Source organism: Drosophila ananassae, chromosome 3R (assembly GCF_017639315.1).
Source record: "Drosophila ananassae strain 14024-0371.13 chromosome 3R, ASM1763931v2, whole genome shotgun sequence".
NCBI lineage: Eukaryota > Metazoa > Arthropoda > Insecta > Diptera > Drosophilidae > Drosophila > Drosophila ananassae.
Window position 1 is genome coordinate 8,589,562 of NC_057930.1, and position 26,043 is coordinate 8,615,604.

At 41.4% G+C, this 26,043-nt stretch overlaps 4 protein-coding genes across 8 annotated transcripts in view; 2 read left to right on the top strand and 2 right to left on the bottom strand.

The window, feature by feature from the left end:
- The first annotated feature begins 6,979 nt into the window (after positions 1-6,979).
- Positions 6,980-13,460, top strand: LOC6505465 (inositol-trisphosphate 3-kinase homolog). Its single transcript, XM_001964890.4, has 4 exons — positions 6,980-7,728; positions 11,743-11,862; positions 12,170-12,279; positions 12,344-13,460. Exons 1-4 carry the CDS (start codon positions 7,411-7,413, stop codon positions 13,161-13,163), a joined length of 1,368 nt encoding a protein of 455 aa, XP_001964926.1. The 5' UTR covers positions 6,980-7,410; the 3' UTR covers positions 13,164-13,460.
- Positions 13,461-13,711: 251 nt separating this feature from the next.
- On the top strand, positions 13,712-14,806 carry LOC6505467 (alpha-ketoglutarate-dependent dioxygenase alkB homolog 4). Its single transcript, XM_001964891.4, has 2 exons — positions 13,712-14,532; positions 14,592-14,806. The coding sequence occupies exons 1-2, from the start codon at positions 13,808-13,810 to the stop codon at positions 14,779-14,781; spliced, it is 915 nt and encodes a 304-aa protein (XP_001964927.1). The 5' UTR covers positions 13,712-13,807; the 3' UTR covers positions 14,782-14,806.
- Positions 14,804-15,882, bottom strand: LOC6504543 (zinc finger protein 236). Its single transcript, XM_001964892.4, has 2 exons — positions 15,679-15,882; positions 14,804-15,626 (listed from the first exon to the last, which is right to left on the bottom strand). Exons 1-2 carry the CDS (start codon positions 15,802-15,804, stop codon positions 14,823-14,825), a joined length of 930 nt encoding a protein of 309 aa, XP_001964928.1. The 5' UTR covers positions 15,805-15,882; the 3' UTR covers positions 14,804-14,822.
- Positions 15,883-17,846: 1,964 nt separating this feature from the next.
- The window catches only part of LOC6504542 (acetylcholine receptor subunit alpha-type acr-16), an 81,484-nt gene continuing 73,287 nt past the window's right edge, over positions 17,847-26,043 (bottom strand). For 3 of the 5 annotated variants that reach the window (XM_014904954.3, XM_014904956.3, XM_044716417.1), the window contains 4 exons: positions 21,228-21,337; positions 20,936-21,150; positions 20,696-20,869; positions 17,847-20,125 (listed from right to left, as the gene is read on the bottom strand). In XM_014904954.3, the coding sequence (XP_014760440.1) occupies positions 20,041-20,125; positions 20,696-20,869; positions 20,936-21,150; positions 21,228-21,337 (584 nt within the window). In that variant the 3' untranslated portion in view covers positions 17,847-20,040. Of the gene's footprint in view, positions 20,126-20,695; positions 20,870-20,935; positions 21,151-21,227; positions 21,338-25,415; positions 25,503-26,043 lie in introns of all 5 variants that reach the window. The other 2 variants (XM_014904958.3, XM_014904957.3) reach the window with 1 other exon arrangement.

Here is a 26,043-nt window from a genome sequence, read left to right on the forward strand (position 1 = left end):
ATGAAAACGTTGTGCAAGTGGATATCCCAGGATAAAAATAGAATGGATTTTATGGCAAGCCTAGTATCTCGATCTACAATTTCTCGAGCTGAGCAACTTAATTGTTTGAGCGGCAAGTTCATAGTTCTCTCCATCTCAATTCAAATGAATGTTTGCTTTGTGTGTTTGTGAAGATCAGTGACTGGCAGTGGAAACACTCCCACATAGACTCGACGGCTCACACGGAGAACATGTTAATGAGAAACGCTTTTTTTATTTATTATTATTTTTTGGCGCTTCGCTCGGCTTGGCTTTTTGTGTTGACTGAGCTTAATACTGTGACGTCAGGAAAGTCATTGAGTTATAGTTTAATAACGAACGTCTGGTCGGGTCTGGTCTGGGTATGGGGCGAAACTATAGCAAACATTCTGCGGAGTCTGATTGAAAACCAAACAACTGGTCGAGGAAGAGAATCCAGCGGAACGTCACTGAGCCGAAGCTACATGAGCATAATATTAAGTTACAATTATGACGAGCGACTTCGATTCTGAATCCGAATTCGAATCCGATTCTGAGCCGTTCAGTCAGCTACGATAAAGTCGCGAGATTAAAAAAGTCAAGTGACAACCAAGTGCGTCAATCGTCGTGCAAAAAAATTAAAATAAAATAAAATAAAAGCGACACAACTGAGTGTCGGAGTACAAAAGTCCGTTGATGGAACTGGCTGCATCGGTGGCTTCTGATGGCTTTTGTCTTTCTTGGATTCTTGGTTGGGTTCTCTTGGGACCTGGGCTCTTTGTCCGTCCGTCCCGTTGCCATTGAGGCGTGCAGATGGCCCAGGCCCATGCCCATGCCCACGCCCATCCTCTCCTGCCACTCGGACAGATCATCATCATCAAATCCCCGATCGTGACAAAGAAATTTCACGCAAACATTGCGTTTGACGTCAAGCCTACGAAGATGATCATCGGCCAGAGCCTGTGGAGTCGGGAATCGGGGCTGGGCATTTCTGCGGTAAAGTTGGGGGACGTCTGATTATTCACTCAAGTGGGAAGTGCCATTTGAATGCGATTCGCGATTCGAGAGGTCGATAATTTTCCTTAATTGAAGTGCTGCCCCAGCAATGTAATGCAGGCCAGGAACAGACTTTTATTCATGAAATAAAAGGGGTACAGCTCATTTCCCTTTCGTAACTATATCAACAAACATATATCACAACTATAACCATAAATCAACAAAGATATTTCTGTTTTAAAAATACTTTCTAGGGCCTAATTGCTTTTTAGAACTTTCATAACGGAAAGTCTGTCGAAAGGGCGTTATAAAGAAGATAACGTATATCTCAACGACAAATATTTTATAAAAAGTTATGTAAGAAAATAATTTATGAAGTTAGAAGTGCTTTAAGAATTTGGAGTTTTTAGGAAGATCTATTCTTATAGTAGGTCTAGAGCTACAATAGTTATCCCCCCTATGGAACCGAAACTTGGCAGTACGCCCCTGAATGGTATTGATATTTTTTGAACTTTTTTTCATTATGTGAGTGGCTGGTAGTGCGACTTACTTTTAATTACTCCTGTTGCACCAGAATAGTAGTTATCGTTCGGATTGATGGCCAGCCGGAAAATGGGATGTGGCTCGTGTCTTGGTCACGTGCTCAGGGCGGGAGAAACTATTGTTACTCATACGCCACGTTGCCGCCTGCAGACGCAGACGCTAGGTTCAACGCATTTCGAGACAGTTTCAGAAGTCATTACCATGCTGGGCTTTGCATTACAATGCCAGCTGACGGGTGTACTCCGTCGTCCGCTGACGCAGTTGCCATGTGAATCCGATGGATTGGGGTCGGGGCTTTCTGGGTGGAGGAGACCGAAACCCAATCTGAAACTGCAACTCGAACTCGGGGTCTGTATGTCACTCAAACTCGGACTGACGTACGCATCTCGATGGCCAGATGTGGGAATTGGGCATTGGGAACTGGGATTGGATGAATCTGCCGCGTTCCAAAAAAGAAGAGTGCAATAATATGCGCATATCGCCGTGAATATATGTATCCCTCGGACGATGGCCATGAACTCGGTGGTTCTGCAGAAAATTGGCGCAGCTCCGGCGACAGTTTGCATAATCCCCGATCCGAAGACGTTGCGCAGTTGGCCAGATTAGCATTGCAGATTTCTTCGGGAATCTCGCTGAAGTTCATCAACAGCTTCTCAGATAAAAGAAGTACGACTACCGAGGTTCATTGTCTGACCTTAGATGGCGCCATAGAACCGCGCTATCAGCCGCCATCAATCTGGCCATCAGTCCGGTCTGTCTGGACTCTAAGATCAGTCTTTTGCGCATCTTCGAAACGCAAATCGGATGTTTATTTACTTGTCTAGGATTTCCTGAGTACTCCCATTTCTAATGTATTCGCTTTCAGTTGTTTTCCCTTTCTTTGCAATGCGCCAATGGAAGTAAACAATTGTCGTCGCCGCACTTGGCCGAGCCCTCGAGAATAGAAATGCCACCCAATGACGATTCCAGCGCCCATTTGGGATTCCATGTTTACTATAAGGCGTTACGGATTAATCTCGAATTGGGTTCCGCAAATCATCGTGACATTAAAATTCCAAATACAATCGAACCATCTGACGTATTTCAGAATGGGGATGGGGTTTTCACAATTTTGAGTTTATATTTAATCATATAAAAAAACCTCTTGACGAGGTAAAGTACCGGTGACGAACCTGCATGCGAAACCCAAAATATCTGATATCAATTTTAGTGACGAAAATATGCTATATCGGTGTACAAAATTGCATATAAAAATATTCTTGTTCGGCACGTGACGGATTTTTGTTTTGTTTTTCTTGCACGTGCCGAACAAGAATATTTTTTATATGCAATTTTGTACACCGATATAGCATATTTTCGTCACTAAAATTGATATCAGATATTTTGGGTTTCGCATGCAGGTTCGTCACCGGTACTTTACCTCGTCAAGAGGTTTTTTTATATGATATCAGTTGTTTTTTTGTATATATTGATCTTCAATTATTTAAAACAGAACGCATAATATATAGAATATATATATATGGAAGTAACCTCTGGACAGGCGATTTACACAGTTAGCAATACTTTAATTGTAAGGATAAAAATCAAAACTATTTTTTTTAGCTCTATAGATTTTGACATTCAAGAAAGTGGAATAATTAAAAACCTTTCCAAAGACGTAAAGAATTTTTCAATAGCTTCAGTGGCTCTGAAGTTATACGTATTTTTAATTTACAAAGGTTTTGGAATTTGGTTAGCTTAAAAATTTTAATTAAAAATTTGCCCAAAAATGTATTTAAAATCCACAATTGTTTCGTAGTTGTGGGAAACCAAATTGTTTTAACAAATTAACAGATGAGAGGCCTATCCTTAAGAGAGTTCCACTATATAATAAATTATAAAAAAACAAGAAAGGAAAGCTAACTTCGGGCGGAGCCGAAGTTGATATACACTTGCAGTTGAGTCGCAGTCCGCTAGGTGGCGCCACGCATCTTTTATTATTAGATATATAGCGGATCGTATATAGTCGGCCGATCCTTATGAAATTTGGCATATCGAATTATTTTGCCCAAAGAAGAATCTGTACCAAGTCCCATCTTTCTAACTAAAAAAACACCAAAGTTATGGCATTTCCGATCAATCAGTTATACGGCAGCTATAGGATATAGTCGACCGATCCCGGCCGTTCCGACTTATATACTATCAGCAAGGAAAAGAAGGATGTGTGCAAAGTTTCAACTCGATAGCTCCAAAACTGAGAGACTAGTTTGCGTAGAAACCGACTGACGGACAGACGGACATGCTCATATCGACTCAGGAGGTGATCCTGATCAAGAATATATATACTTTATAGGGTCGGAGATGTCTCCTTCACTGCGTTCCACACTTTTGACCAAAACTATAATACCTTCTGCAAGGGTATAAAAACAAGAAAGGAAAGCTAACTTTAAGCGGAGCCGAAGTTGATATACCCTTGCAGTTAAGCAGAAGCTTATATTATTATTATATATATCGGATCCTATATAGTTGTCCGATCCTTATGAGAATTTCACCATCAACAAAATTTCTAATAAAAATATTGGAAACAGCCCCAAGCATCTTTAAAAATAGAAAGGTTGTGCCATTTCCGATCGTTCAGTTATATGGCAGGTATAGGATATAGTTGGCCGATTCTTATGAACATAGGATTAGATTGCCCAAAACGGAAACCGTAGACAGTCCCATCATTCTTGCTTCAAAAACAACAAAGTTAACCCAATTATCCTAATAAAATTTTGCAAATCGGATAAGATTTCCCAAAATGCAATCTGTACTAAGTCCCATCCTTCTAACCTATAAAAAAAAAATGTATGGCATATCCGATCAATAATATAATAAACATGTATTATATCTAAAATAAATGCGCAAAGATAAAAAATTAAAAAAACTGGAAATTACGTTTTTCCAGTTAAACCAATTGTTGAATATAACAATTTATTTTGGGTGTGCGATACAAAATAATAAATATTAGAAAAGTATTGGCGGAGTTGGTTTGCCTGGTTTTTTTTTTAGCTTTTAATCCATGATTTGGCCCAAAACGGTGGTGGCTGCATTTATTTATATGCATTATATGCTCATTGGGGGCATATGCATATAAAGCGTTCTACTCATAAAATTTTGCATTCTTCTCATTAAGACATGAGACACTGAAACACAAAGTAGAATTATGGTACATCAAAAGTTGCCATCAAGCAACAAAGTTCGAGGTTAGCCGAGTGGAGAGCGTCGTGGTTCCTAACACGGAGAGCCGGGGTTCGAGTCCAACTTGAGTCAATGTTTACGTTTTACTTTTTTTAAGCCCTTTTTTATTTGGATTTTATTTTTAAATATATAAACTAAAATCTGAAAAGATATACTACATTTTTTTTTAGGGTATTGACCAAATATATGCAGACTCCAAAAAGCAAAGTTGCCATTCAAATACACACACATGTATAAGTAAATGCAAGCTTCACAGGAGGCTGTACAAAATGGGTAGCTGCACTTACAGGACTATATCTTGAGTTAACGGATTTTCCTAGATATGAGCGATATATCAAAAGTTGCGTCATCTCAAAAGCTATCTCCACGTGCAATATAAAAAGGATCAGTCGACCAAATTTTGAAAAATAATTTTTTTTCTTAAAAAAAAAGTTTATTTTCAGTGTATTTTTTTTTGTGTACTATATAGACGTTTGGTCTCAAAGAAAGTGAAATAGATATTTAAAAACCCCTTTTAACGGTGTAAAGCTCTTTTTAATATCTTTCTTAATTATAAAGCTATGAATTTTTTCATTAACAAAGTTTTTTTAATTTTTTGACGTAAGCTTAAGGTATTTCAAAAAGTTGTAGAACAATAGTTGCTCATATGATAGTAACAAACATTTTCCAATTTTTTTCAGGATTTTTAAGAAAAAAATAGTGCAAACAGACAAACCGACGCAAACTGGCTTCATTTTGAAGAAGAAGAAAAAATCGAATTTTTCGAATAACTTCTGAATGAAAGTTCGGATCGGGTCGATTGAGGTACCAATCGACGCGTATTTAGCTCTAGAATGCGAATATATAAATAAATAAATAAATAAATATTGTATCTGGGGACTAAAATGTGTCCACCAGCCCCACTTTAGTGATAAAAAAAATTTTTACTTTCACCCTAATTTCTCCCAAACCAAATAACTTTTGGAATATGTTTCGACAAAAATTATCTAATTGAAACAATACCTTTCGATTGGTATATCATTCATTTAGATCGGTTGCCTACAGAAAATTTTTAATTCTTCGGCTATATATAGAGTTTCCTCGCGCACGCCTAGGCATGCAGGTCGTCACCTCGTGGACTTCCGTCCACAGTGATAAACTAAAGTGTACTAAGACTTTGATTATGATATACATTTATACGTTTAAACATACATACAAATATTATATTTATAATAAACTTGGAAATCTCCCTATAATTCCCAGGCTCCCTGAAAAAAATATCTTATTCCCAGTCGTATTCCCCAAGGATTTCCGTCCCTCAATGGCACTTTGTTTCTTTAATAATATTCCAGTTGGTTCCTGAAATATCCAGTAGTACTTCAGATATTTCCACTTGTATTCCCGAAGGATTCTTCACTCATCGATGGTTCTTTGTTTATTCATAATTTGAATTGAAATTATAAACATTTAACATAAATATTTAGCAATTATGTTCAATAAACAAAATATATTATTTGTTTTCAAGATATTATGATAAGCTCCAATATCGTTCCTGCCATATCCAGTAGGCTAAACTTAATATTCCCCTGTGGCTTTGAGTCCGTCAATAGGTCTTTGTTTATTCATAAAATTGAACAAAATATACCATAATGCGACATTCAGACCGGAAACCCTTGCTTCCCTAATGGCGTGAATTATTTGTTTTGAAGATGTTGCTAATTTTGAAGTATTTATGATAAGTTCAGAGCTCCCCATATGGTAGGAAATCCAGTCAGAAAATCCAGTATGTTAATTTCTACACTACAGTACTACAAGTATTCTCAATCGTAGTTCCCAAGGGTTTTTAGGCCACCAATGACGCTTTGTTTATTCTTAAAAATTGAACCGGAAATATGGCGTTTATATCCAAAAAATAAACCCATTTCCCAAAAGGAGTAATAAATGCGGTTTCTTTTTAAATCATACCATTTGTGGAGCATTTATGATAAGCTCAGAACTTTCCCAAATAATTGAATGGCTTCCATCTAGTTTCAGATGTATCCAGTAGGCCAATTTTGATATCCCCACTCGTAGTCCCCAAGGGTTTTCTGCTCGTCAATGGAGCTTTGTTCTCTGGGAAATGGGGGTCTCTCTGGTGATGTAGTGAGCGGAAAACGTTGCTCTTCGGGCATTCGGATCCGCTCCGACCGAGTCCCGACGCTTGGGGATCGGCCATCGGCGATCGGCGATCACAAAACCTGGTGCCATATGGCGAAACCAGTTAGTCGCCTCCCAGAGCAGCCAGCGAACGCAACTCGTTTCGATCCATTCAAAGCCCGATTCGCCGCGATCGTCAGTGCCATTAAACACACAGTGGCAATAGCAAAGTAAAAGATAAAGATAAAATAATAAAAGCAATATAAAGGCCGAGCGAGAAGGCTGTGAAAAAAACAAAGCACATTCAGTTAAAGATTACAGAGTTCCCATGCCAAAGCCGAGTGCAAGTGAAGTGAAACGAGAACGCAGTTGAATAGGAAATGTATTGAGATATCAGAATGCAAATGTGCCGAGCATAGAATCGCAAAGCGTGAAATTAAAACTAAAATTAACAGACACTCGCAACAAGTCGGAGATTGAGAACGAGGGCTAGACAGTAGACACTCACTCCAAGTAACTCCAAGTGACACCAAGCTCCGAATGACTATGACTTCAACGGTGCTGCAGCGGCCAGTCCAAGCCAAGTCAGAGAGACACCACCACCAGACTGGTGCCAGCTCGAAGCCCACCAAGGCAGCCAACTCGACGCGAAGCAGCCGCTCCACGATGGCCTGGTCGAATGAGAAACTGCGCTTCTCCTGCATCGACAACATTGGCCTGAAGCAGCTATGGAAACTGATTGCCCTGGACACGACCAGTGCCTCCTCGAAGCAGCGGAGTGCCATGGTACTGGAACTGGAGCAACAGCAGCAGCAGCAACAACCATCGATCGGTGGCAACAACAATAATAATAACGAGGTAAGTAACCGACAAAAAGAAAGCGTTGTAAGAGGCAAACAAAAACCGACAAAAACCAACGAAAGTGACGTCAATGAGGATTGGTGGGGCAACGAGTTCATATCCGCATAGAAAGCCACCGAAGCAGAGAAAGTGACCAAAAAGAGCTGTGTGTGTAAACTCTGTTTCCAGGCCTTGAATGACGTCTGTTTGTTGTTGAAACAACTGTGGGTTATAACCAACCAACCAACCGACCAACAAAGCAACCCACCCAAAAGCCCAACCACCCAGTCACCCCTAGAGTTATGCGAAATGCAAACAAAGTGTGGGATCTGAATCTCCCCGGCCCGGTTCAGAAAATTCCAATAGTCCACGTAACGCCAATTTGCATACTACAGTCACTCTGCGCTAATTAAAGACAAGCAACAAGACCCGTAACCGAAGCCGGACACGGCTGGTTATGACAGCGTCCAGCGGACACAGAGCACATCTCTCATCTCGAAGACCCGACATCTCGATGCGGAGTCCATTGGCGGTGGCGGTGGCGATGGCGAAGGCGTCACATGTCCGCCAGTGGACAATCGAATCGATTCATTTCATTGCGTTTCATTAAAGACAATTGATTCGTTGATAAAGGAAGGCGACTTCCCTTTTGCTCGATGAGCTAGCCCCAAAAAAAAATTGAACCTTTTATGGCCCAGGGTTTGTTGACTCTTCTCCCGAAAGTTAGCTTTATTTCTTCCAGTGTACCCAAGCTGAGTACTCTTGAGGCTTTCAAGTGTCAAGTGCAGCAGCCCACACACAAGCTTGTATTTTATGATTTTTGGCCTCAATCATTATCGGTTAGTTTCTGGCATTTAAGAGCTCAGATCAAGGCTCCGCCGAATAAAAGAGCGAAGGTTAGAAGCCCGCAGATCGGACTAGTTTCTAGGCTGAGCCGCGGTTATTCCCATAATCTTCTCGACTTGGTCGCGACCGGTGTCGCCGATTTTTTAATTGGACTTAGTCACATGCCGGACAGGTGAATGCCAAACTTTCGCGGTGTGTTTCACGTGGAGATTCGGTGTAAGCCCGATGAATGCACTAAAGGGAAAGACGTTATTCATATTGACGCATGTCGGTCTAGACCGGATCCGGTTCTCCAGACCACCGTTGCTCATGAACTGCGACTTAGATTGATGGCTCGGCCCGAAGAGAGTGAGAAAATTCCAAGCTTAGTCTTAGTTCTTCGATAGTTGGTGCCTCTGGGCACGGATCTAATCCTCGGCTGGTGGTTAGTGGCTGGTGGCTGATGGCTGATGGCTGGATGGGTCGGGTATTGCGTTATTTATTTTTTTTTCATTTAAGCCAACTGGTTTGCTCACCTCGAGCCACCCCTTCACCCTTCCTCTTCAGCCACCCCAGCTCCGCGCCCTGCTGGTCATCCCCCCCCAGTTGGCCGTATTGACGTCAATGCAAATATTAATACTCTGGGAGCCCGATCCGATCCGATCCAATCCGATTCGATCCAATCCACAATCGATATATCGATTGGCCACCATCAGTCTGGGCCAACCCGGGTCTTGGGGCATCGTCTCGAGATCGTGTCTTAATGTCAGGGTTGTGTTCTACAAAATAGCGGCGAAGGCTGCGCCAGCGACTGTGGCTGCCACCTGAGTCACCGCCCACGGAGCGGCGATCCTGGGTGCCAAGAACCAGTTTCTGGGGCAGGTTCTGCCACCAGCCACCAGGTTCAGGGCCAAGAACTCCAGCCCTCCCGGCCCTTTTGGGGTGGACCTCAACAGAATGCGGTGTAGGCTGCTCGGGGAGGCCCAAAAGTTTGTCATTTTGGTTTTGTTTAATTAACAACTCGGCAAAAAATAGTGACTTGACGTCACGCGCATAAATTGATTGAAGCAAAGGTTTTCGACTTTTTTTTTTTTAATTTTTGAATTTTTTTTACGTTTTTTGTGTGTTTTAATATTTGTTGCTGTTGCTATCGCTGCCGTTTCTGTTTCTTTTCTGTTTCTGGCGGTTAACACGTTCGTCCGGCGGCTATAGAAAATGTTAAGTAGTCATAAATAAACACTACTAAACTGTGAGCTTAGTTAAACATCGGTTTTGGACTCGAATTCGGAATAGGAATCGGAATGGCGGAGCGAGGCGAGATCTAAAAATAACGCTGTGGCCGAAAACGCGGCCAAAACGCCACCAAATCCCAGCCCAAAAATCGCACTGAGATCACAATCCGAATCAAAAAGCCGAGCTGGAAGTGCAAACCCGAGTCGAAATCGAGTCACAGAATCGCTCAAGCGAAAAGTGCTGTAATTTTTTTTCTGCCCATTTGCCTGCCCAGATGTGACAGTTAAAGTTAATTATTGTTTTGCACAGTTTGCGGTTTTAGCATCTGACATCTGTCAGAAGTGCTTTTCCGCCGAAGTTGAGGTTTTCCCTCAGCCGATTTCCCGATGAATCCCAGCCGCATCCCAGATCGGTGAGATAATTAACCCTGTCGCTGCACATAAAAGTTGAGTAACAGGGCGCCAAGCGAGCCAAGCCAGGAGGTTGTCCCCCAGGGGGCGTGACGCAGTTGCCCTAAGTTGATCCAAATTAAAGCCTAAATGCTAATTCGCCCAGGTGGCGTACGTGCAAAAATGTACGAATATCGGCTATTGAGTGTGTTTTAGCTCGGCCCGATTCGGATCTGTAGTAAAATGCAGTTGTAAACCGGGCCGCAGTCAATGAATAAAAACCCGCTGACGTCGACAGCGATTAGGCGCCCGATCGAGCGATCGGTGCTATAATTAAACCTCCGTTAACTCTGTAATGTGCAACTCTCGTTAAAGGTCAGAGCTGACGACACGACGAGATCCCCACCTCGAACCCTCCCCAGAGCCGTCTAATCGATGATGACAGCCTATTAATTAAAACATAATCTCGGCTCTTTGGCGGTTTTCGGTTATGGTAATTCGAGCATAGAAGGTCCATAAATTATGCTGTCATCTGGTATCGTGATAGGTTGGGTTCTAAAATTAGTATGCCTACATTTTGATGGCACAATTTCGCATTTAAACACATTCAAGAGTCAGCGGGTCGCTGCTTATCTTCCGATTATGCGGCAAACCATATCGGTGGGGATCTAGAGTTAATCCCCTGCTTTCGTGCCCTCAAATCAAACAGTGTGATAAGACCCCCCTTGATAAGGAGCAGTGACCCTGGCAGCGGGTGTTCACTGTGGGATCTCCCCCTTTCCGTGCCTCCGCGCCTGACGAATTTGTGCCACATATGCAAATTTGCTCAATTTGCTCACGGCTTACGTAAAGATCACAATCGCAGCGATGTTATTAACCCAAGATTACGGTCGAGACCAGGACCAGGGAGAGCGGAAGGTGGAAGGGGCGTGGCAACAGTTGCGAAAAGCCGCAACGTTATCTGGGCAGTTAAGATACGATAATAGTGGCAAGATAAGACGGACACGGGCGCAAAAACAAGAGCAGAGCAAGGCAGCAGAGCGTCAAGCCGTATAAAGATGCGGGGCATAAACGGGTTTCGAGGCATTTACCTTAATTAGTTAATTAATCAAAGCGGAGCTAGGTGAGGTGGTGAGGTGGTTCGATCGCCTTCTACGCTGACAGATCGTTATTTGTTATGGCCACGATGGTTATGGCTCAATTCGCATAGGCAGCGCAAACAGGCGGCGACAAACAAGCGCGGCTAACGAAAACAAACGCCAACTTTGCATACTAAGTGCCTCATTAGGGACACGGCAATACCGGGTGGATCGGTCGTAAACCACACACGACGTCCATCGACGTCCAAGTAGAATGTTCAAAATGCATTCAAATTCTGATTGAATAATGAATTAACACTTTCGTGACTCACTGTTGTACCAGCAAAATATTCAAATAAACTTGAAAACAAACGGGGAAATTCGCAGTTTCAAGTCTAAAGTTTGTTTTGGCAGTAAACTAATTACCCGACTATTTGCCTCCCATCATGATTTCTTTGCAAAGTGCGAGCCAAGTTAACCAAATATCCCGATTTCCTTATTTGCAGCGGATTCCCTACGAGAACTGCGACAACTTGGCCGACTATTTGAGCCTCCAAAGAGCGGCACAGGCCCAACATCACATCCAGTCCCAGTCCCAGATGTCACTGCTCAAGTTCTTGGCCATTGTAAGTAGCCGTTGTTTACAGCCCTGTCACTTGGGGAAAAAAACTTTCCGAAGCAAAAAAAATAAGGGACTTCCTGCTTGGAGCCTCGGACAATGTGCGAATGCTTGGCCTGGCGGGTTGCCTGCATAAATTTCACGTTTACGAGGCTGGGGCGTGGCAGTCAAGTATTCGCGCAAATAAAATTTGTTTCATTATTTATAATCGCCAGCAGGCAATAATGCTTCGGGCCTCGGAATACGCTCCCAGCGGCGATATCGCTCTTTTATCAACCCCTTACTGAGCTATGTTCTTTTCTTCTTGCTTTCAGAATGCTCTCGAACTGAGTGCCCCAGCCACGCCACATCTTCTCCAGCACCAGCAGACCCAAAATCAGGGCAAGCCCCAGGGCTGGATGCAGCTTTCCGGCCACCCAGAAAGGTAAGCTTTTCTCTCACACTAAAAAGGTTGCAAACGGGAGTCTAACTTGAACATTTTCTTACAGTATTGTGCCGACATCCACGGGAATTGTGCGGAAACGCATCGCCGGTGTCGAGGACAGCGAAGTGCGCGCCTACAGACTCATCTGCCAGGAGCCGCAGACGGCTCAGATAGTGCCCGCCTACTTTGGGATGCGGGAGTTGCAGGGACAGCACTACATCGAGCTGCAGGACCTGCTCTCCGGCTATCGGGATCCGTGCGTGATGGACATCAAGATGGGCTGCCGCACTTTCCTCGAGTCGGAGGTGAGCAACGCCACCCTGCGTCCGGATCTCTACCAGAAGATGATGGCCGTGGACCCTGCAGCTCCCACGCAGGCGGAGCACGATGCGCAGGCCATCACCAAGCTGCGGTACATGACCTTCCGGGAGTCTCTCTCCTCTTCCCAGTCCAAGGGCTTCCGGATCGAGGCCCTGCGCCTGCGCGGACGTTCGCCTGTCAAGGATTTGAAGACCTGCCGGAGCAGCGACCAGATTGCCCAGACCATCGAACAGTTCCTGGCCGCCCGGCGATCGGTGCAGAAGGAGTTGCTGAAGCGGCTGAAGCACATGCGCCTCGTCATGGAGCAGTCCGCCTTCTTCGCCCACCACGAGATCGTTGGCTCCAGCATTTTCATCGTCTACGACGACGAGCGAGTGGGCGTCTGGCTGATCGACTTCGCCAAGAGCCGGGAGCTGCCCCCCCAGGTGAGGGTGGACCATCGCAGCTCCTGGACGCCGGGCAACCGGGAGGAGGGCCTGCTCCGGGGCATGGACGAGCTGATTCGTGCCTTCGAGGATGTCTACGCCCGCAGCGTCAGCCATCGCGGCTGCCTCAAGATTTAAGGCACTGCAGCTGGATCTGCACCACAAGACTGATCATCGAGCTCCATTTGTACAGATAGAAAAATCAGAGAAGATTGAAGAAAAGCACTCATCGCATTGCCCGGGGAGCGCCCCATCCTATGTTACCTAGTATTTTCCATATTGGAAAACGTATAAGACTAGCTGGAGGAGAAAAGAACGATTAGTATTGATCACCAAGCAGCATTTGTTTGATTGAAACAGGTCTAAAATAAGTATTTGTAAAATGAAAAACAATCTGAATCTGAACGCAAAATATAAACACATATATGAAGTATACAAATAAATATTTGTTTTTAATTAACATGTCATTATAAACTATAGTCACATTGCTCTTAATTTGATAAAAACAAGATAAATAAATAAATAATGCTACTTAATCTGTCTAATCCACTAATGATTTTGAATTTGCCGCTCCTTCAAAAAGTGTTGAAAAGTGGTTTGGAATACTAAATGGCAGCCCTGGTTGGTGATTCGCAAATAGTAGTAGTTTGTAAAAAAGTAGTATGTAAATAGGAGTATGCTCCGCAAAGAATATCGATAACAACCCAATCAGCTGTTATGCTTTGTGGGAAGAATAAGCCGAACGAGGTTCACTGTTTACACATTTGTACGCCAAATCCGGAATGAATACCATCAGACCATGTGGGTGCAAGGGAGTGCGCACCTGTTTGAGCTGCGAGCAGGACTTCCAGATAGCCAAGCCCTCACTTCAGGAACAGTTCCGACAGCTTGAAGCCTGGTCATACTGCGTGCATTGTGAGCTGTTCCAACCCGGCTGGGATACTAAAGAGGTACAGGAGTCCCACAGCAACCACGACCAAGAAAATGGCCTGCCCTTACCAGGCATCCTTGTGCAGGAAAAATTCATCAGCGCGGAGGAGGGCGCCCAACTTATAAATGATCTGGATGACTTGCCCTGGGACATCTCGCAAAGCGGACGCCGGAAGCAAAACTTCGGACCCAAGACGAACTTTAAGAAGCGTAAGCTTCAGGTGGGAAACTTTGCCGGATTCCCCAGTACCACGGAGTACGTGCAGCGACGCTTCGAAGACGTTCCCCTGCTGCGAGGCTTCCAAACCATCGAGCAGTGCTCCTTGGAGTACGAACCCAGCAAAGGAGCCAGTATAGATCCGCACGTGGACGATTGTTGGATCTGGGGTGAGCGCGTGGTCACTGTCAACTGCCTGGGCGATGCAGTGCTTACCCTAACGCCCTACGAACTCCAGCAGGCTGGGAAGTACAACCTGGATTTGGTTGAGGAATATCAGAAGGAGCTCCTGGCGCCGCTGCTCGAGGAAGAGCAACTGGTCAGGTACAAGGGAAAAGTTCTGAGGATTCCTATGCCAAAGTAAGCTGGTAGCTTCTGTTTATGATATTAACTACATATATCCAACTTTCCGCTTTTAGCCTCTCCCTAATCGTCTTGTATGGCCCAGCGAGGTACCAATTCGAACATTCTGTTCTCCGCGAGGATGTCGAGGAACGAAGGGTCTGCATAGCGTACAGGGAGTTCACTCCCATGTACATCAACGGCGAAGATCGCATTAAGGGCGATCCTGTGAGGGAAAAGTCTCTGATATTTTGGGAAATAAAGTAAGAAGTGCAAAAGCTGGGTAAAGTTAGTCTCTGGATATGTTTTTATTGAGGGCGAGGAGAATCCTTGTCCGCGGCAGCAGGTCTGTAGTCCAAGAGTGCCACCTGGGCAGGGAGTTGGACACCGTGCACCCTCTTCAGATGAGCCCGCAGGTTACTACTGGTGCTAAAGTTGTTACAGCACACGACGCACTGATGGTCGGAGTGGTTGCTCCTTATATGTTCATTGAGATCACGCACCTTGGCAAAGGCCATGGTGCAATACTTGCATACGTGCGAGCTGCGCACATGCGTCTTCAGGTACTGGGGGGAGGCGTAGGCCAAAGGGCAATACTGGCACTTGTAGACCGCCTGGCTGCCACTTGGCTCCACGTCGAGCATCCGGTTGGCCTCGTTGTATTCGTCTAGGTTGTAGTGCTTGAGCTCCACGGCGGCATAGTCCACGGTGCGCATTTCATAGGCGGGGGCCTCCTGTAGCTGGTGGCTGGAATAGTCGGAGTCCAGCTCGACAAGATGGGTGGTTGTGGACGGCAGGAATTCGGACACAATCAACGAATCGTGGTTGGCCAACCCATGTGAGGGTTTCTGGCTCGACTCCCTGTTCTGCTCCTCTGGTTCGAGTACTATTATATCCTGTGAATCAAAGTCTTGTAGGGTCTCTTCATCCTCTATAATAGGTTTTTCCTCCTGTTCTGGACATTCCAGTTCCTTCTGTGCTTCATGGTAGAGTTTCAGCAACTGCTGGTTTGCAGTTCTGAGTTTTCGGAAAAAGGCATACTGCTGAAGGCACTCATCCAGGCAGGCGTTGCAAATCATTGGCAACTTGTCCACCACATCGAGCATTAGTTTCTGTCAAAAATGTACATTAGAAACATTTTTAGAGGCGTAATTTCAGACCTACCTCGCCGTAAATGGCCTGCAGGAGCTGGAGTATTGTTAGTTCTGGACAGGCGCTGGCCCTGTGCTCCGTGATGTCCACCAGGGCATTGTCCACAAAGCAGAGGCGACACAATTTACGCAAGTCCATTAATATTTTAAAACAGAATTCAAAACAAGCATTTTAAGTAGAGATGGAACAAAAGGAGTAGCATTATTTGTATCGATGATCTTATCGATAAAAAGATGGCGGCAAAATTTGGAATTTACTTATGATAACAGGTAATATTTATATTTTTTTATTTTCTTTACCTTTATATAAATAATAATTAAAACAACTCGTTGCTTTTTCTCTTTTCAAAATAAATTTTATTCAGTTTTTTGTGTTTTTGTCGCAATCATGTCTCTTGGTTTTTAATATTAATTTGTTTATTAAGTAATTCATTTAATTCCTTTGTTTTTCTCTTAAAATTAATTATTATCGTCAATGTGACGAAAGTTATTTGTCTGCCAATAATTCTTATCGACAACAGACTTTTTGCTAATTCTTTTTTTTTTGTTTTTGTTTCTGGTTTAGCCGTTTGTTTTTTACATGCATACTTTGTGGGCAGAATTTATGTTTTATTTTTTATTTTTCGGCGCTTGTCAAAATTTTTGGTAACGGTTTAATAATTATGCAATTAGCTATTTAAATTGATTTGGTAGTTAGAGGATTTTGGAGGGGTACGGGTATGGGTATGGGGTTGGTTTTTTTTAGTGTTTTGGTTTTTGGGTTTTGGATTTCGGGGCTGGCTGATCGGGTGAGATACGTGCTTAACATTTGCAGTTTATAGCCTACGTTTTGGTTGTTTCGTTAGTTAAATGCTAATTTTAAATATATATTTGCCTTGTTTAAAAAAGTGTCTCGAATCGGTTTTGTTAATGCGCTATTTACTCTTGAACTCTGTTTAATTGCGCTGGCTGTGATCATGCGGAGTGGAATTGAAACAAAAATCGGAACTCTTCCGTTTGCTGATTTCTTTATTTTTTTTTTTTCAAATACGAACAATTTGAATGCTTTCATGTCTATGTGTGAGTGATGTGTGTGGGTGTGTGTGTGTGCGTGTACCAACCATTTTGTAATTAGCTTTTTGCATTTCGCGATTGCGTGTAACTCTGATCAGAGGAAATTAGTAATTACTTGCAAAGTAAGTAAGTAGTAAGTAAGTAGTAGAGTTTTCAAATGAAAAAACATTTTTCTTTACTACAAGTTTGGTTTTCGCGGTAATTTCATTTTTAAATTCGTTTATCGTTTTTGTTTTTTTATTCACTTTGTAATTTTTTTTCTTTAATTTTATCGATTAGTTTTTGCCTTCTGACTCCTGCGCGGGTTTTCACTTTAGTTGCCCTTTCCTAATGTAGGACGCTTAGTTTTTCGGGTCCTGCTGCGGATCACCTCTCATTTCATTTTAATTGCCTAGTTAATTCTATATTATTATTACTTGTATTATACATAATCTCGTACATGTAGAGTTCAATCTTTTAAAGAGTGTAGAAAATGGTTTGCTTTTTAAAATAGCTTCTTTTTATCAAAAAGACATCCATACACATATACATAGATCTAATTATGCGCCTAGCTGCTCAAAGATTAGCACTAAATTAATTATAAAAAAAATTAAATTTAAAATGCACACACTTTTCTCGTCTCGTCTCCAACTCTCCATTCTGATTCGTAACACTTTCGACCTTCGACCTTCGATACGCTTGAACTCAAGACCTCAATTTCGATTTAAATCGGATTCGGAATTTGAATTTGCATTTTTTTAGGCTCGATAAACAACAACCTCATGGGGGACAGAGCAGTTTTCGGTAGGATTACGCATCGCTCTGGGCGTAAGTACATAAAAGTCGTCTCATATCAAATTTAAGTGTAATTATAAATTTAAATGTAAATGTAAATGCAAATAAAACATATAAAGTGAGTGTATACACATATAACGCTTAGATCTGATCTGCAGTTCCTTCAGTTGATTCAGCACTCGATTGGGTTCCTTCTGACAGCGGAAGTGGCTTATAAGGGGGGTGATCTGGTTTCCGTTAAGTAAACTTTCGTCTGGCTATCAAAAGCGGCTTTTCTCACACAATTCTGTTAGAAATTCTTTTGTCTGGGACAACACAATGGGGGGTGGGGTGTGGTGGTTCAACATTTCGTTAGGTTTTTTTTTAATTTTTGGGAAGACAGAGGAGTGCGATTAACTCGGCAGTGTTGCATATTCTTCGTAATTCGTCTCTAATCTGACTTTTCGTCAACATTTCGTCTTGGTAACAAGGAGGTAGGTTTTTCATTTATTTTTGTTTTTTTTTTGGTATTTTTTTGGTTTGTTGTTGTTGTTGTAGTGTGTTTAGAAAACATTCACGTTAAAAGGTGTCTTAGGTGGGTTCCGGATAGAGTGTTCGTACGTCGTTTTTTTGGGGGCTATACCGTAAATATCACTGTTTTGCTTTGGGTGAGGGGGAGAGCAGAGTAGGGTAGACTGAATTCGAAGCTCGTTTTTAGGAATACTCAGGGGATATACACTGATAGAGACAACTCATCCGAAAACTATGCAAAATTTCCAACAAAATTGTGACTTCATACTTTTCTCTCGATTTCGATTTCGATTTAGGCTTAGGTTTAGATTTCGAGTTAATTGGGCTGGTTGGTTGGTTGGTTTTGAGTGGGTTTCTGTTCTTGCGCTGCTTTGCTTTTGCTTAGTGTCTTTAGTTTTGCTCGTTTCCGTTCTCGGTTTATTAAAAATATATATTTCGTATATATATGTGTATGTATATATATGGTATGTGGTGATATATGTGTCGTAAAATATATATACACCTGTTCATCTTGTATCGATAGTTTGGTTTCGGTTTCGGTTTCTCTGCCTCACTGTTTCTGTCAATCATTATTATTACTTTGACTAATTAATTGGTGACTATAACTCGGTTGTTTTGCCCTCGGGTCGTTTTGTCCTTCTGCTTAATCGATTTGCTATAATATTTCAACAATAAATTTTCTAAAAACATGATGTTCAACGAACATGCCTCTTCTCTTCGAAGGGTTCGTGGATGCGCCATTTAAAAATTAATTCAATTCACTATGAATATATATATCTGCGTGTATATATATACTTTTGTTTATATCCATTATTATGTGTCATTTTGTTACCATTTACAATTAGCTATCCTCCTTCTCAATTCTCAAGACCTCTCTCTGCGAACCATAATAAGATGGAATATTCAAAACTAAAGTCCAAGAATATTAATTTGACAACAAACAAACAGTTTCTTCACTGGGATCATATTTTGCTTGCAAATTTGAATAAAGGACAATCAAACAAAATATTGTTGGTCCACGTGATCCCGAAATGAAAACGGAAGAGAAAAACAAAAATATTTTGACAGTTAAAAAATGCAAACAACAAAGGGTTAACAGGCCAACATTTATACCTACATACTCCCACTTCCGGTTACACTCTCCTACAAATAAATGGTTTCTTTCCCTTGTTTTTTGCTTTTTTTCAATTAAGTGCTTCAGTGTTTGTGTATCTGTCGCTGCGTGTGTGTGTTTTTTGCCATTTTAAATACATATCTAATGTCTCATAGGAACAATCTCTTATATATATCATATATCTTAAGTGTTTTGTCTGTGTGAGTGTGTTGTCTATATCCTGGGTCTGTCATCTGTTCATCTTACATAAATTATAACAACTCAGCATATTAATTAACTTATAACTCTGTTATTGTACATACAAATACATAGACGTATGTGGCTCTGTCAGTGTCTGTCTGTGTGTGTGCTGCATATATAACCTTTGTGTGTCCTGTCCCGCGATGTGTCTTTGTTGTTCCTCTCATCCTTTCGTGCTTCTCCGACTCCGTTTCCGTCTCCGTCTCCGGCTCCGCCTCCTTGGGCTATTCCTATGCAAATTTTTTGTTTCAATTTTCTTTGGTTGCTTAACTCTTAGAATTTTATGGTTGTGTGTGTTTTTGTGTGTACGAGTGTAGCTTACTTAACACTTTTTTTCTTCGGTTTCTTGTACGGCAGTAATTTTTGCTTTTTGTTTGCTTTGTCCATAAAATATTTTATTTTAGTACATGATTTTTGTCTCTTTTTTGTTTTAGCGAAATTTCCTTTGCTCTTGGTTTTACTTAAAAATGTAATTAACAATTTTTTATTTGAGTTATTTTTTAGTATTTTTTGTTTTGTTTTTTTGGTTTTGCTTTGTTTCGAAGCAGCTTCGCTAGGTTTTGGTTTTTGAAAATGAGCTTAACTAGGCAACTCCTTGCGCCGCGCACACACTGACATGCCTGGGTGGGGGCGTGGGTGTGTGTGTGCGCGTATCCGTAGCTTAATTGTCTAATTCGAACGTCCTTATTGCACGATTATGTGCGGAGCTGATAGCAGCACGGTTACCGTTGCAATAATCGTAAAGAGCGTGAAAACAATTAAACAAAATCTGCGAAGTAGAAGAACAGAGTGCCGTGCGGGGCGCACAAATTAGTAGAGAGCGTCTTCAAACAAAATGGCGGTCGGCCGGGCTGTCGGCCATCTTTTAATATTTGCGGCACGTGTATGCCGAGAGTCCGAGAGTGCGTTCGTTTCTGTTTGTGTTTGTGTGTGGGCGTATCAAGGCGTTCATTAAGCCGGAAGTCGTGTGGCAGGCAAAGCGTTTGCCGAGCCTAATTGTTTGACTTGACCGGCTGCGAAACTGCCAAAGCCTGCCCCCGGCTCCGGATCAATAGGTTCACACCAAATTGAGAGTACACACACCACGGAGTTCATTTCGGTTCGTCTTAATGTGGGTTAAAGTTCGAGGAACTACAGCTATTTAATATTAATTTATATTTTCCAACACAGAATGAACAGAATAATGCAATTTCTTGCTTGTATAATGTTTTTTTGTTTCTAAAATTGATATTCAATATTTTTAGCTTTTAGAACCCTTTGATTCTTTTCGCCCTTGCTCATAATTAGTTAGTCATTCAATAAAATGTTCCTAAATAAAGACCTTGGCAATGAAACTTACCTATCCACAACCATTGCAGCGAACTTCCAATCGCTAATCAATTCCGCTTCGTCGTCGGCCTTGCGCATGCGCGCCGTAATGAATTGCAATTCTTTGAGAATTAAATGAAGATCTTTGTGGTTGCAGCCGATGGCTGTGTGATGCTCTTCCACCGTTGTCGGTCGCCCAAAGCTTCTGCAGAGGTGGGTCCAAGAAAATCATAAATGTTGAACTTCAATTTCAGGGACAGCAAATACTTACGCCGATGAACCGATGGCTGTTTGAGAGCCGGATATTGTGTGCCGGAAGTCGTCGTCGATGTCGAGGACATTGGCCAGCAGGGACTTGGAGGAGCGCTCCTTAAGCTCCAGCTCCTTCATGCGATTGCTTAGTAGTATTGTTTTTCGAGTAATCTTGCGGCCGGGTCGACCCATTCGCAAGATCCAGGGCAGCCATTGTAGGAAAACGGACTTTATCTGAGAAAAGCGAACAGTTAGGAGGGAAGGTGTGGAGGACTGGAGTTGGCTCGGCCAGTGATTGGTTAGTGACTCACCCACGGGGGCATTTCGTGGATATCCGCCGTGCGATGGTGATAGTTGAGCACCACAACAGTCAGCACCACCGACGATGCGACCATGAACATGATGCAGTTGAAATAGGTGCCTGGGGTGTTCAGTGGGTGGGTGGATCGGGTCAGTGGTTGATTGGTTGAGTGGGTCGAACAGAGAGAAAGCAGAAAGAAGTAGCATATTAGAGTGGTGGTCGCGGGTCTTGCGATCTCATCGAAACACTAAGAACCAAAGCTCGAAATCATAATTTACAAAATTCGTACAACATTACTTTATTTTTAGCTTCATTTCATGAAAGACTTTGGTTAGAGTTACGATTTGAGAAAGTATAGTGATCAACTTTACGGTGTGATTATAATGCTGTAACTATGTTACGTTACTCTATGCTACGTTACTTTTTACTGAAAGCCACTATGTTTTTTATTTACTTGATAATCTTAGCTTGCATTCGCCTTCATGCAGTTTATTGTTGATTGTTTTAATTATTTGGCATCATGCTTGGGATCGAATAAAAATAATTTAATAAAAGAGGAGCAAGGTGCACCCAAGTAGAGTGTTTCATAATTCTGTTTTTAGATATTCTTCACATTATTCTTATTCATATTTTTAAGCATTAATTTCGAAACCCCCTCTTGACTTGAGTGCACTTTCAAAAATATCTACTCTAATAAAATATGAAGATCAAGCAGAATTGTGGGTGGGTTTTCGGGTAATCTTTGGGGGATATTCTTTGTCAGGGTTAGTATCAGGGTTTTGGTCTAAGGATAATGCTGTGAGTCGATACTTTTAATTGCTCTAGCGAACGAATTATGGATTTCTCAATTGATTTCCGCTGTTTAAGGTATGCTCTCTGACTATTTAATGCTTGATGCTTAATTAATTGTATGTTTTTAGTCAGCTTTTGATACTTGGGTGTGAGGAACGAAAACGCACTTCTGCTAATTGCGATTACCTAAAGCACAGATTTAAATATACGTATATATACAAGGCGTTTCCGGTTTTGCGGTGGGTGGAAAAGCCAAGCAGAGGCCGAGCAAGGACACCCGCGGAGGCAAAATCGGCAAGGCTAAGAGTCGAGTGTGGTTAGCGTGTTGGTTATTGGTTAGTTGGAAATCGAGTCTCATAGGTTCAGCCAAAAGTCTAAAGAAGCGGAGGTCAGTTGGGTTTTTTGGGTTTTATTTGGGGTTGGTTTTCGGGTTCGGGGCTTGTGTTCCAAAGATACAGTTGGTTCAACATCTTCATTTCGTTTTTATCCAGTTGGAGTTGGATCATGCTCTGCATCGCTTAACATTCGTTACCTACTTTAGTCGCTCTAGTTTTGGTTTTTTACAAGATTCACTTTTGATGTTTTTAGCGCAAACTTTCGTTATGTCTAAGGAGTACTTTGTACAATCGTTTTTGAGTTTGATTTTATTTTGATTTATCAGCTAAAAGAGAGAAAGTTTTGGTTTTTTTTTAGGTTCTAAGAATTTAGATTTAGTTTGGTTTTTGTTGATTGTTTCGAAATCATAAACTCAAAGTTACAAAAGATTGAAGGTTACGAATACCTAAGAGCGGTACTGCTTCGCTGGTCTTGGTAATGACATTGCCGACCAGCAGAGAGAAAACTGTTTGCGACAGTAGGATAGTGACACCTGCAAAATATTTGGTCAAATTTGGTCAGAACTGGTGTTTTTTTTTTATTCTGTGGATAGCCGGATATATGGAGTTGGTCCGTCCGCGAATTCAGTCCGAGTGTCTTCGGGTTCGGTTACAGATTCAGAGATAGGCAGGATAGGCAGGAGCTTCGGGGTTTTTAGACTAAATGATATTTTTTGGCTGAACCTTCTCGCAGAGAACACAACACGACTTGGCACACACAAAACCCGGGGTGTCAGGCATACTTTTTAAGTATTAATTATAGTTATTTGATTGGTTGTTAGCTGCTTTTCTTGGTGGGGGAGAGTGCATTCCAAGTGGCTATACGAGTATACATATATATCGGTTATCTGTAAGCAAATGAATCCGCGACCCAAGTCAACAAACAAACATGATGGCAAGCGGATCCCAACGAAATGATATTTTTGCAATACCAGCTAGGCTATCGATCGACCAATATTTACACTATATAGTACATTATTCGATTCTATAATGGATCTTTAATTTTCGTACACAGTTTTGAGTTCTCAAAAAGGTTCTCAAGCAAAAAATATCATTCCGAGAAATGGGTCAAACAGTAGAATATCGAAAGTTCAGAGATAGACAGATAGAGTGGCAGAAGTGTGGTTGGTGGGGGAATGTGATTGGGAAATTTAAATTATTTTGTGTGGAGTGGAGCGGTGGTTGGGTGGGTCATTGTGGGTGGTTTTCATATATATTTTTTGTCGTGGTCTCATGACTGGTAGTTTTATTTAAGTGTGAGTGTGTGTGTGACGGGTGAGCGAGCGATAACGATAACGATAACGATAACGAGAACGAGCTGCAAGATGGTGGCAATATATTTTTACTCATGAACAAAACCGAGGGTGAAGTAACCTTGAGGTGAAAGGTGAAAGCAATGCAAAATTCGATACTCTATTGATGAGTGATTGAGGTGAGGTGTCTTTGGCGTGATATTGATATTGATATTGATAGTGAGATTGAGAGTGAGAGAACCAAATCAAACACAAATCAAAGCAGTTAGCAAAAAAGTCAAATCATACGACATAAGACAAAAAATCATTTCTTTCTTTCTTTTCTTTAACTAATGGATATCTTTATTTGTTAATATCATTCGGTCTATTAGTGAGGAGATCACTTCACATCTGGAGCTAAGGCGTTTTTCGTGTAATATTCACAAGTATTATCCCAAACTCACTTGTATTGAAATCTGTCTCATAAGTATCTTTTGTAATAACATATGGGTTGAAATTTGGAGGATATTAGCGAAGCGGAAGGAGTACAAGCAATGTGTACTGCAAGACATAACAGTTTCAACAGGATTTATATATAAAGAGTACATAATTGCATATAGTATTTATGTTTTTATTTTTTGCAAAAGTTGAGTAATTACAGAAGGAACTGGCTTACTAGGCGGCAAAGACCTGATGCAATGGCTAGAATTTGGAACTCTAAGAGTTTAATTTCGAATTGAAGTGTCGAATGCATCGTTAAGGTCTTGCCGTATCAGTTCAGGGAATTGGATTAATATTAATATATATATTTATTGAAGGGAATTGAAAAATCATTGGTGGACTCTAAGGGTCGCACTGCAATGGACTGGAGTAGAAGAAATCGAAGAGAAAGCGGAAACGGAAGTAGGAAAGTATAGAACGGAAGTACATATAGATAACGATAGCATTTAAAAGTTGGCCCTAGCTTGTGTTCAGTAACTGGCTTCCTGGGGATTTGTTGTTGATCTGAAGTGGCTTGATAAGAAGCGAACCAAAAAGATTGTCGATTGTTCAAATGAATACAGAATACAGTGATAGATACATAGATAGATATAGCGAGAGAGATAGATCGAGATCGAGATATAGAGAAGGCGATATAGAGGCAACTGAAGATAGTATGATCAACTAAGAACTGCTTCGATATATATTGGATATATATTTGTATATTTGATATTATTATTACTTCAAGTTTAGAACGATTTAGAAGATAGGTTTGGGTAACAGAGAGAACGAATTGGAATTAGAATTGATTTGGTTTAGTTTGGTTTCGGTTTAGTTAAGTTAAGTTAAGTTAGTAGGTACTTAGCAAAGTTGTTGTAATTAGTAAACATAGTACGACGTACACAAATAACATTTAACAACTTTTTGTCACTTTAGAGCTGGATATTGTTTGACTTTGGTTTGGTTGTTAGTTAGACTAATACTTTATTTAAGTTTAATTGTAAGTTCGGTTTGGTTTCTTTTTGGCTTTGGTTTGTTTTTGGGGGATTATTTATGCGAACAATTTAGCAATGTGTGTGAGTAATATAATCGTAATAGATATGTATATATATATATAGATAACAACAATAACAATAATATTCATGAATATATATATGTAGATACATAGATATGTATATATATACTGCTATATATACATATTTATTTTAGCGTGTACGTATATGTAAATCATATTAAGTAGTTTAGTTAATTATTCGGTTTGTTTGACAAATTTGAATATATATTTGCATTTGGTAAGTATGTTTTAAATGCAATCGCTACCTAACAAGGGGATTGCATCAGATACTTGGGGCAATGTCTCAGCTACAAGGTTGAGAAACACTGTGAGCGATAGAAGAATTGTAACTCCTGAAACAAAAGAATTTCGTTTTCGTTTTGAAAAATACAATAACAATCACACAAAAACAAATGACACAATCAAAATGGAAATTATAAAGCGTACGTTTATGTATGTTCAAGTGTATCTGTATCTGTATTTTGTATCTGTATCTCTAGTGGCGTATGTGTGGATGTATCTTTGGGTTGAGGACATTGGAAGGGCTTAGTGTTTTGGGCGTTAGAGGTTCTGTGTCATTGTGTCTGTTCGAGGATCGGGTTTTCGGAGCGCCTTTCGGTCAAAGGCCGACCAAGTGGGATCTTGGACTTTTGGAGACGGAATACTGAAGTTTGGAGATTGGTTTTCTGGCTTTTTAGAATTTACATTTATCGGTTTCTTTGATCTTGATCTCTGGATGAAGTGTGGCTGAGCGTGAATGAGTATATGCCTGAGTATGCTGCAAACTCAAAAAATCTAAGCAGGTTCAACAGAAATCGGAGGGGGAGGGCCCTGGGGGTATTCTGGGGTCTAAAAGTACGCAAATTTACCGAAATCAGGGTTAGCTCTCTCAAA

What these genes read in the sequence shown, in the direction of transcription:
- LOC6505467 (XM_001964891.4), top strand. Translation starts at nt 13,808, where the DNA reads ATGAATACCATCAGACCATGTGGGTGCAAGGGAGTGCGCACCTGTTTG. An exon ending in CTGAGGATTCCTATGCCAAA is followed by an intron (nt 14,533 to 14,591) that starts GTAAGCTGGTAG and finishes TTCCGCTTTTAG; the next exon opens with CCTCTCCCTAATCGTCTTGT.
- LOC6504543 (XM_001964892.4), bottom strand. Translation starts at nt 15,804, where the DNA reads ATGGACTTGCGTAAATTGTGTCGCCTCTGCTTTGTGGACAATGCCCTG. An exon ending in TGCAGGCCATTTACGGCGAG is followed by an intron (nt 15,627 to 15,678) that starts GTAGGTCTGAAA and finishes CATTTTTGACAG; the next exon opens with AAACTAATGCTCGATGTGGT.
- LOC6505465 (XM_001964890.4), top strand. Translation starts at nt 7,411, where the DNA reads ATGACTATGACTTCAACGGTGCTGCAGCGGCCAGTCCAAGCCAAGTCA. An exon ending in TGCTCAAGTTCTTGGCCATT is followed by an intron (nt 11,863 to 12,169) that starts GTAAGTAGCCGT and finishes TCTTGCTTTCAG; the next exon opens with AATGCTCTCGAACTGAGTGC. An exon ending in CTTTCCGGCCACCCAGAAAG is followed by an intron (nt 12,280 to 12,343) that starts GTAAGCTTTTCT and finishes ATTTTCTTACAG; the next exon opens with TATTGTGCCGACATCCACGG.